The sequence below is a fragment of the Megalobrama amblycephala genome, linkage group LG5, assembly GCF_018812025.1.
Source record: "Megalobrama amblycephala isolate DHTTF-2021 linkage group LG5, ASM1881202v1, whole genome shotgun sequence".
Lineage (NCBI taxonomy): Eukaryota > Metazoa > Chordata > Actinopteri > Cypriniformes > Xenocyprididae > Megalobrama > Megalobrama amblycephala.
In genome coordinates this window covers 32,664,504-32,675,800 of record NC_063048.1, presented here as the reverse complement: position 1 = coordinate 32,675,800, position 11,297 = coordinate 32,664,504, and the positions used below count along the sequence as shown (strand labels likewise).

The window sequence follows — 11,297 nt, the reverse complement described above, 5'->3', positions numbered from 1 at the left end:
ATGAAGATTTTCTGCTCAAGAAACATTCCTGATTATTATCAGTGTTGAAAACAGTCATGCTGCTTCATATTTTGTAGAAAGTGATACAACTTTCTATATACCAATGTTACTCATTTCATTATTATGTCTGCACAATTTTCTGTGTGAAAACCATAATACTACATTCAAAAGTTTGAGGTAAGTGGATTTTTTAAAAATACTTTTATTCAGTAAGGAAGCATTAATAATCAAATGTGACAGTAAAAACATTTATAATGTTAAGATTTCTATTTCAAACATAAATTGGCATTGTGCCCCAGAAGACAAATTGATGACAAAATGACCAAAAATAATATTTTATGTTTTATTAACATTTTAGAATTGACTGATTTAGCTTCCAACATCATAACACACACTTAGGCTCTGAATATTAGCAGGTATTTTCAGTTCTTAGTGCAATATTTTGTTGGTTCTCTCTTGTTTTTGCATGTGTTTATTCATAATGTTCTTGTATGACAGTCTGGCCCCCCAAAAAATATTTCTGCACAATTTTCATGTTCCTCAAATGTTGTTGTAACGGTTGGTGCAAGACAAGGAGAGATGAAGATCTTGAGACAAAGTGGTATTTATAAAATAAAAAAACAAAACACTCAGTAACACTGGAAAAATGCACAAGCACAGTGAACCAAAACATATAGATAATAACTAATAATCAAATCAAGCAGGGTATAAATACACACCCTAAATGGAACAAGGAACAGGTAGGGCTAATCAATTAACAAATGAGTAACTATGGAAAGCTTTGCAGGAAAGTGGATTTTGAAGGCCAGAGTTGCCCAATCCTGATCTAGACGTAAAACAGTATTTATTAAATGAAAACAAAACACCAAATGAAACATGACAGTTGCTAATCCTGACCTTCACAGCACCAGACGTGTTTTAATTGTTTATATTCTGAACTAATACATTCATGTCCCTGTACTGCCGTTCTCACTGCAGGTAATGTGTTTTAGTAAATTGCTCTTTTCAAACACATTTGCTCCTGAGGGCAAACCATGACCTGAGGCTACAGCTTGGAGCATGAATTTTTCTAGGGGCCTGTATTTATTATGTATGAAAGATTTCAAGTGTCTTTGAAGGGCAGCTATTTGGCTGAAACTCCTCCCGCATGGAGCGCAGTGATACGGCTTCACTTCGCTGTGGATGCTCTCATGGATTTTCAGGAGTGCAGCCCGACTAAAACCTTTTCCACACTGAGGACAGATGAACGGCTTCTCTCTGGAGTGAGATTTTATATGAGTATTAAGGTATGATTTAAGTGTAAAACTCTTCCCACACTGGGGGCATGTAAAAGGCTTCTCTCCGATGTGGATTTTAGTGTGCTCCCGAAGGCTTGATCTGTGTCTGAAACTCTTCCCACATCCATCGCATATGAAAGGCTTCTCTCCAGTGTGAATCCTTATGTGTTCTTTAAGGGTTACTTTGAATCTAAACTCATTTCCACAGTGATTGCATGTGAAAGGCTTCTCTCCAGTGTGAATCCTTGTGTGATCCTTAAGGATTGCTTTACATGCGAAACTCTTTCCACACTGAAGGCAGGTGCATGAATGTTTAGCTCCTGTTCTCTTTCGTGACAAATTCTTTTTAGATTTCTTTAGATGTTCTCCTTCCTGTTCATTCAGTTCTTCACTTTCATCTTCACTCAGTTTTTCACTTTCATCTTCACTTTCTTCTTTACTTTCTTCTTTCATCAGGTCTGAATGAAACAAATTAAATGGTTAAAAATCAAATTGATCAGAATACAGGTGAAACAGGATCTAGTTAATCAAAGTGACCCTCAATTTAACAGCACAACACATCAGAGTTAGTTAATAAAAAATATGCTATTCATTGTTCATGTTAGTTCACAGTGCATTAACTATAGGCCTAAAGTTAACAAATACAACTTTTGATTTTAATAATGTATTAGTAAATGTTGAAAATAACATTAACGAAGATTAATGCTGTAAAAGTGCAGTTCATTATTAGTTCATGTTAACTAATGAAACTTTGTTGTAAAGTGTTACCAATATATCTGTACTTTAGTAATTACATCTATTTTGTATTATTTAATGTTTTATTACTGTATAGTATTGTATTATATTAAATTTAGCTTTATTGTTTTTTTTATTGTTTTGTATTGGTTACAGAAATTTGCATATAACAGACAAATAAAGTCAATAAACTGGAACATAAAACAACAATAATAATCGACGAACCTACATTTAATAATACAGTACAATACAATATTAAAGGAAAAATATTGACTGTACACAAGATATAATTACAAATGTACAGATATGTTGTTTTTGCAATTGATATTAATATTTTTATAAACATTTGATTTTACTATTAGTTTGATACCATAATGTCACATAAAGGAAGAAAAACAGAAAAGTAGGATACTAGATAACGTACAACTTTGAGCAACTATCGTTCTCGTTAGTGCTTCGGCAAATCCACGCACGTAAAGTTGAGATTAAAGTCATGAATGAAAACTGAGTTTTTTCTGGCCGACGCTTTACTCTCTTCTCTAATGAAGAGTCAATAATGGACACCTACCTTCTTCCTCCTCATTTTCTTCATCTGTCGTTCTGCATGTTTCTGAGTCTCTCATGTCTTTATCAAACTCCATCTTTCAGCTGTTTCTTCTGGATCTTCCTCATCCAGCGGCTTCTTCTCCAGACTGATGATCGAACACGGTCTCACTCCCAACTCGTCACATATGGACGCTTGGTCAGGACCCCTTGGCGTCACATATTAACGCACTGGGTACCCCCTTGGCGTCATTTTTCAACGAGCAGGGCAGTCCGATAGACTTCAATGGAACTCTGAACCGGAGCCTGCGGCGTTGAAATTTGACGTCTTGGGTAAACACACCGCAGCCCGTTGTCTGCTGTGGATGGATCGAGACTACAATAAATAAGAATAGATAGGAATAGGCTGCAATAAATGATCTATGCCGAGTGTGGTCAAATGGCGGCCCCCATATCATCTTTATCTGGCCACCCAACTGGTTTTTAATGTTAAGAAATCCCTCGCAGTCTGATATTAAAGTGCCCTCTGAGAAAAAGGGGGAGCGTTCACAGAAAATGAACAACGGTGAGTTTAACAACGGTCATCGTGTGTGCGACAGCATTCAGCGGTGAGTTTAACAACGCCCCACTGCAGCTAAAGCATCATTCAGAGGTGAGTTTAACCAAAACAACGCTCAACTGCAGGTAGAACAGCATTCAGAGGTGAGTTTAACAACGCTCCACGCTGCGTGTAGTAAGAAGTTTAAGCGTTTTCTGGTCACAGGGTAACCCAGCAAACAAGGGACGTCCCCCAGACGTTGTGAACGTCCGTTAAGGTCCGCGTTTGGTCCGCTTTGTAACGTTCGCTGACGGACGTTCGGGGGACGTCCGCGTTTGGTCCGCTTTTTAACGTCCGTGTTTGGTTCGTTTTTAACGTTCGCCGGACGTTCGCCGGACGTCCGCGTTTGGTCCGCTTTGTAACGTTCGCTGACGGACGTTCGGAGGACATTCAAGTCCTTGCCAGTTTGCGAAAGTCCTACTGACGTCCCTCATCTGGTATTTCCATAACAACACTTGTAAAAAAAAAACAGCGTTGCCTTTTATCAACAGACCTGACACCTTGAAACTCAGACAAGGGCAAATGAAACTAAACCTACTGGATTTAAAGGAGGTTGTGTTCCTTAAAAATCCCTTTAAACATGATAATGGATTTACAGAAACCATGATTGTTTTGTTGTGCAGGTTGATATTATGGTTTTACTTCAAGTAAAAATAGTAATTGAATTCGGGTCATTCTACAGAAAAGTCCACTTTTGGTATGACAAAATGTCTTAAAATGTATTTCTTTTTCTAACGTTTAAACTTAGACCACATTATTATATTACAGATTGACTTTATGAATACAAATTACAGCTTTATGATTTATTATTATTATTATTATTTTGTGCATTTAAAGACAGCATGTACCATTTTTTTGTCACTGTTACCATACTTCTCTGGCATTTTAAACATTTTTATGAAATGATATTTCTCAATTTTTTTCAGCACATGCAGTCAGAGTTACAGAAAAAAAGATAATGAAAAAAATAAGGAGATTGTGTTTTTTTTTTTTTTTTCAATCAGGTTAGTTAAAAGTGATTGAATTATGCTAATTTAATTATGCATGTATTTGCTATAACAATGGAAATATTTGAAAAACAGTTATAAACAAGTAATGCAATCCTTTACATCTTAATTCTTGAGTTTAGCAGAATTCAATGAATGTAAAAGTATTATCATGTCACATATGACACATTTTATTTAATGAGAAAAACAGTAACAACAGTGACACAATGAATCACCAGTGACCAGTGTTGGGGAAAGTTACTTTTAAAAGTAATGCATTACAATATTGCGTTACTCCCTAAAAAAGTAACTAATTACGTTACTTCGTTACTTTTTATGAAAAGTAATGCGTTACTTTACTTTTGCGTTACTTTTTCTCACCGGGGCTGGGCTTGCTTGTTTGTTTGTTTTTTAATAACAACAAAAAAGTTCTATTTTTGGCAAAAAAGGCCCTTTCACACCAAAAGTGAAATCAATAAGCCTCAGGCTGAAGGAAAAGCATATTTACACCTGTACAGTAGAGGGCGCAGCTCAAACAAACCTTTCAGATGTGCTGCCGTTCTGGATTTAAGAAGAATAGGATACAGGAGAAGGAAGTTCTAGTTCTTATTTCTAAATCTAATCTAAAGTATTTCTGCTTATTAGTATGGCTGAATTAGATATATTGAAGGTCAGCAGCAGAGACATTGGTTAATAATTGAGATTAAATACATAAGGTATATTTGTGTAATTTAATATAGTGAATTATTACAGGTTTGCAAAAATTCTGAGATTGCATTTCACTGTTTTTATTCATTTTGAGGAATACTGAATGTTTTTGTGCAAGTGAGATGAGTAAATGCATGTTCACATTTAGTCTAGAACTACAATAACCATCATGCTTACACAGCGCACACAATATCTCTGCACTTTATTTCTCACAACATGGGGACAACATGTCAGTCAATAAATGTGAAAAAGTAACTTGCGTTACTCATTTGAAAAAGTAACTTAGATATTTTGTTGTAAATTGAAAAAGTAATGCGTTACTTTACTAGTTACTTGAAAAAGTAATCTGATTACGTAACTCAAGTTACTTGTAATGCATTACCCCCAACACTGCCAGTGACAGATACATACACTCTAAAAAATGCTGGGTTGTTTCAACCCAAGTTTGGGTAAAAAATGGACAAACCCAACCATTGGGTTAAATTTTTAAATGCATTTTGTAACCCAACGGTTGGGTTTGTCCATATTTGACCCAAATTTGGGTTGAAACAACCCAGCATTTTTTAGAGTGTAGGACCAAAGATAGCCTACTTATTCTTCAACTATAATCAAGGAGAGGAGAAAATTTTTTATACAATCAAAGACTTTTCATTGACACTTAGTGAAAGCAGTCAGTAAAAGATCATAAACAACATTTTAAAAATGTCTGTAAAATACGCTGTCCGTAAAGTCGCTGCTTCTCAGCTTCTCAGTTTAGCCAAATACCCTCAATTTAGCCATATCTGACCAAAGGAGGATTAACAATAGGAAAAAAAGTTAGAATCACATTATTTAGTGCTATTTTATGCAAAATAACTAAATAAATAGCTTTGAATAAAGTTTTTTTTTTTTTCTATAAACAACACCAGTGACAGTAACACCAGTGACATTTTTCATGAAAAATGCATTTTATGGCTGCTGCAAGGTATCAATCCACATGTTGTCAATCATGGTATATTCACTAAATTAAGTAGTTTAATCCATTTGTATTCTAGTTTTTTAAAATTCCCTAATAATAAAGTAGGTCACACCAGTGACTTCAACTAAAAGCTTCATATGAAATTATGATTTTCTAATTAAAATTTCTGATAACTGAAAAGAGATAGTGGACTTTCCATGTGTCTTTCTTCATGGATCTTCAGGAAATAGGAAGAAGGTAGTCAACTGATGTCAACAGTGTGATTTTTATTTCAAAATAAGAGATTTTTGTTAAAGGTAACACCAGTGACACAACACCAGGGTTTTTTTAAAATATATTTTATAATATTTATTCAGCATTTGTTTTTGTTTTTTTTAATGTCATTTACATAATATATTTGACAGTTATGCATACATTATTGTATTTAAACCCTGTTTCTGAGCTCAAAATAAAGCACTTTCCCACATGACTGTGGGGACGAGCACTTCTGTGCTGTTTGGAATTTTTATAATTAAAAAACAAATACTGCCACATTGATGCGCAAGAAGGTTTAATTGTTCAAATATTGTTTCATATTAAAATATATAAAAAAAATTGTTTTCAATATAAAAAAAAGTGTAATATTTCTGTAAAGGGACAGAAAAGTTGACTTTTCTGTAGAATGACCCATTCATTGTAAAATGAAGTAAATATTAAAAATGAACAACTTTCATGTTAGCCTATGGGAAAAAATAATGGAGTAACTTCAAGTCAAGTCAAATTTATTTATATAGCGCTTTTACAATTGGTAATTGTTTCAAAGCAGCTTTACATATTAGAAGCACAGAAAAAAAGGGAAGTGGTTAAAAATAAGCTGTACAAACAAGCGTGGTAATATGTAACATATACAAGATGGTGCTACATTAAGCCAATGTCGGCTGACTCCCAGGGGTGGAAAAAACCCCTAGGAGAAAACCCAGCGTGGGAAAAAAGTCCTAGGAGGGAAAAAACCCCTTGGAAGATATATATAATATATGTAAATGGATATGGAGATCAAAATCTGAATTATACATTTTTATTATAGAGATTAAAAATAGATTATATATATATATTTGTAAGCGGATACGGGGATTTAAAAATCTATGCAGCCAGAACTGGATCTGTAGGCCCATTGTCTCCTGGGCTGCGTTGTAGTCAGGTCCAGACACAGGTTCTCCATCTGATCTGGATACGGCCTGGATCCAGCACCCGGAAAACCTCGGGATAAGCAGAGAGACAGATATTAGCGTAGATGCCATTCTTATTCTGATGTACAGGTATATCTAGTGTTATAGGAAATGTTCTCGGTTCCGGCCGACCTAATTATTGCAGCGTAACAATCCTTTAACGGATTTGAAAAATGTTAATGTATTGATAATGTGTTATGTGTATGCAAGAGCAAAGAGATGTGTTTTTAGTCTAGATTTAAACTGACAGAGTGTGTCTGCTTCCCGAACAATGCTAGGAAGATTGTTCCAGAGTTTAGGTGCTAAATAGGAAAAGGATCTGCCGCCTTCAGTTGATTTTGATATTCTGGGTATTATCAACTGGCCTGAATTCTGAGATTGCAATAAACGTGAAGGACTATAATGCATTAAGAGCTCACTTAGGTACTGGGGAGCTAAACCATTTAGTGCTTTATAAGTAAGTAGCAAGATTTTAAAATCTATACGATGTTTAATAGGGAGCCAATGTAATGTTGACAGAACTGGGCTAATATGGTCATACTTTCTGGTTCTAGTAAGAACTCTAGCTGCCGCATTTTGGACCAACTGTAGTCTGTTTAAAAGCCGAGCAGAACAACCACCCAGTAGAGCGTTACAATAATCTAGTCTTGAGGTCATGAATGCATGAACCAACTGTTCCGCATTTGTCATTGAGAGCATATGTCGTAATTTAGATATATTTTTTAGATGGAAGAAGGCGGTTTTACAGATACTAGAAACATGACTTTCAAATGAAAGATTGGTATCGAAGAGCACACCCAAGTTCCTAACTGAGGACGAAGATTTAATGGAGCACCCGTCAAGTGTTAGAGAGTATTCAAGGTTTTTTCGTGAGGAAGTTTTTGGTCCAAAGATTAGGATATCAGTTTTTTCTGAATTTAATAATAAGAAATTTCTTGTCATCCAGTTTTTAATGTCAGCTATGCATTCTGTTAGTTTTGTGAATTTGTAGGTTTCGTCAGGGCGCGAGGAAATATAGAGCTGAGTATCGTCAGCGTAGCAGTGAAAACTAACACCATGCTTCCTAATTATCTCTCCTAAGGGCAGCATGTACAGAGTGAAAAGCAACGGTCCTAGTACTGAGCCTTGTGGTACTCCATACTGAACCTGTGATCGATACGACATCTCTTCATTAATTATTACAGACTGATAACGGTCAGATAAGTACGATTTGAACCATGCCAAAGCAATTCCACTAATGCCAATATAGTTTTCAAGTCTTTTTAAAAGAATGTTGTGATCGATAGTGTCAAAAGCAGCACTGAGATCTAATAACACTAATAGAGAAATACAGCCACGATCGGATGATAAGAGTAGATCGTTTGTAACTCTAACGAGAGCAGTCTCAGTACTATGGTACGGTCTAAATCCTGACTGGAAATCCTCACAGATTCCATTTCTTTCTAAAAAGGAACACAGTTGTGATGAAACTGCCTTTTCTAGTATCTTTGACAGAAAAGGTAGATTCGAGATTGGCCTGTAATTTACTAAATCTCTCGGATCTAGTTGAGGTTTTTTAATAAGAGGTTTAATAATAGCCTGCTTAAAGGTTTTTGGCACGTATCCTAGTGTTAACGATGAATTAATTATATCAAGAAGTGGACCTACGACCTCTGGAAGCATTTCTTTCAGTAGTTTAGTCGCCATTGGGTCTAACATACATGTCGTTGATTTTGATGATTTGATAAGTTTAGATAATTCTTCCTCTCCTATAGCGGCGAATGATTCTAGTTTTACCTCAGGGACACTACAGTGCACTGTCTGAAGCGAAACTGTAGACGGTTGCGTGTTTTTAATTTTCTCTCTAATATTATCAATCTTGCAAGTAAAGAAGTTCATAAAGTCATTACTGCTGTGCTCTATGGAAACGTCAGCAGTTGAATCTCTGTTTCTAGTTAATTTAGCCACTGTGTCAAATAAATACCTAGGATTATGTTTGTTTTCTATTAAGAGATTTGAAAAATAAGTAGATCTAGCATTTCTTATAGCCGTTCTGTACTCAATCATTTTTTCTTTCCACGAAAGGCGAAAAACTTCTAGTTTTGTTTTCTTCCAACTACGTTCAGCTTTTCTAACAGCTCGTTTTAGAGCCCGAGTGTGCTCATCATACCACGGCGTTGGATTAGTTTCCTTAATCTTCTTTAGACGTAAAGGAGCGACTGCATCTAATGTGCTGGAAAAGAGAGAGCCAATAGTTTCTGTTGCAGCATCGAGTTCTTCTAAGTTGTCAGGTATACTAAGGCGATGAAACTGCTCGGGGAGATTATTTATAAAGCAATCTTTAGTGGTAGACGTGATGGTTCTACAATATTTATGGCTGGGTGGTGGTTTTGTAGCCTTGGCTAATTGTATTATACACGAGACTAAATAATGATCTGATATATCATCGCTCTGCGGTAGGATTTCAACAGCATCAATATCAATTCCATGCGACAGTATTAGATCTAAGGTATGATTACGACAATGAGTGGGTCCTGACACGTGTTGTCTAACTCCAATAGAGTTTAAAATGTCTGCAAATGCCAATCCAAATGCGTCTTTATTATTATCTACATGGATATTAAAATCACCAACAACAAGGACTTTATCCGCAGCCAGTACTAACTCTGATAGAAAATCAGCAAATTCTTTGATAAAGTCAGTATGGTGCCCTGGTGGCCTGTATACAGTAGCCAGCACAAATGTCAACTTACATAATGTTACATAAAGCACCATCACTTCAAAGGAATTATATTTGAAATTCTTTTGAATGATTCTGAATATATTACTATAAATTACAGCAACACCTCCCCCTTTGCCTTTCTGTCGAGGATTGTGTCGATAATCATAACCTTGAGGACTAGATTCATTTAAAGTAATGTAATCATCTGGTTTTAGCCAGGTTTCTGTCAAACACAGCAAGTCTAGTTTATTGTCTGTGATAATTTCATTTACAATAAGTGCTTTTGAAGAAATAGATCTAATATTCAGTAACCCAAGCTTTATCATTTGTTTATCTGATTTATCTGTGATTTTCATTTTTTGAACATCAATTACATTTTTACCCTTAAAAGGTTTCGGAAGTTTTTTGTATTTACTAGTTCGAGGTACAGACACAGTCTCTATGTGATAATATCTAGGTGAAAGAGTTTCTATGTGCTGTGAATTATCTGAGTTCTGTGACGTGAGGCGGCTAGCAGACGGTCGGTTTAGCCAGTTTGTCTGCGTCCTGATCTGGGCCCTGGTTTGTCATGGTTTAGCTCTAAGACTATTTGCCAAATTTCTAGATAGAAGAGCAGCACCATCCCGGGAGGGATGAATACCATCTCTTTTCAACAGATCAGGTCTGCCCCAAAAGCTTTTCCAATTGTCTATGAAACCTATATTATTCTGCGGACACCACTTAGACAGCCAGCCATTGAGTGATGATAACCTGCTAACTATCTCATCACTCCGACGAACAGGAAGAGGGCCAGAACAAATTACTTCTGCTGACATTGAATTTGCGAACTTCAACCTACTAACTAATTAAAGATGTCATCAGATCATGTGTGCTTTCAGCAGTTATCATTTTAAACATCAAAATCATGATGCCCCCCAACAGTAGGCTACTGAATAAGATGTGGGATAATATAAGAATGGGACATTTTATCCAAGTCATCTCAATGGTAAAAAGTGTCCCAATCACCCTGAACTGGAGCTCTAAAATAATGTTATTGACTTCAACTGATGAATGCAGCCAAAGAAAAGATGAAGAATGGAAAAGCACTTTGCTGGCAAAGAAATTGGAAAATAACACAGGTAAGACAATTCCTATACCCATAAATACCTGTCAAACATGGTTTTATTAAAGAAAAGTTATTTTAAAAAAATTACTTTAATTTTTACACATAAGAAAGGTATAGCATGTGGCAAAAAGTGTAATATAGCCACACTGTGAGATACAAGCAAGTGACGATCGAGTGACGTCATTCTTTAGGTTACGCGCATGTATCCATGGCAACGCTCGGCTGCGTCGACAGTTAACGGTCCTGCCTGTGATTTTCTCAGATGAGGCCTTGAGTTTTCTCTTTCGTCGGTCGAAAAGGTATTTTAAATTTTAGTTTAGCAGACATTAGCTACCATAACCACTGTTTATCTTGTAAAGTTTAAATTATATGACAAGATTACATTTACAAACGTTTGCTGAAGTTGTTGTCCGTCGCGGCTGACCGTTACGGCCTATCTTTAATGTACGCTAATCTTGGTCTCACGAATCCAAATTGTCAG

The 11,297-nt window shown here is 35.9% G+C and overlaps 1 protein-coding gene across 1 annotated transcript; it reads right to left on the bottom strand.

Moving 5' to 3' along the window:
• Window positions 1-348: 348 nt before the first annotated feature.
• LOC125269122 (gastrula zinc finger protein XlCGF49.1-like) lies at window positions 349-1,731 on the bottom strand. The gene has a single exon (XM_048191885.1). The coding sequence runs from the start codon at window positions 1,728-1,730 to the stop codon at window positions 948-950; it is 783 nt and encodes a 260-aa protein (XP_048047842.1). The 5' UTR covers window position 1,731; the 3' UTR covers window positions 349-947.
• Between the last annotated feature and the right edge of the window lie 9,566 nt (window positions 1,732-11,297).

Coding starts and splice junctions, on each gene's coding strand:
- LOC125269122 (XM_048191885.1), bottom strand. CDS start 1,730: ATGAAAGAAGAAAGTAAAGAAGAAAGTGAAGATGAAAGTGAAAAACTG.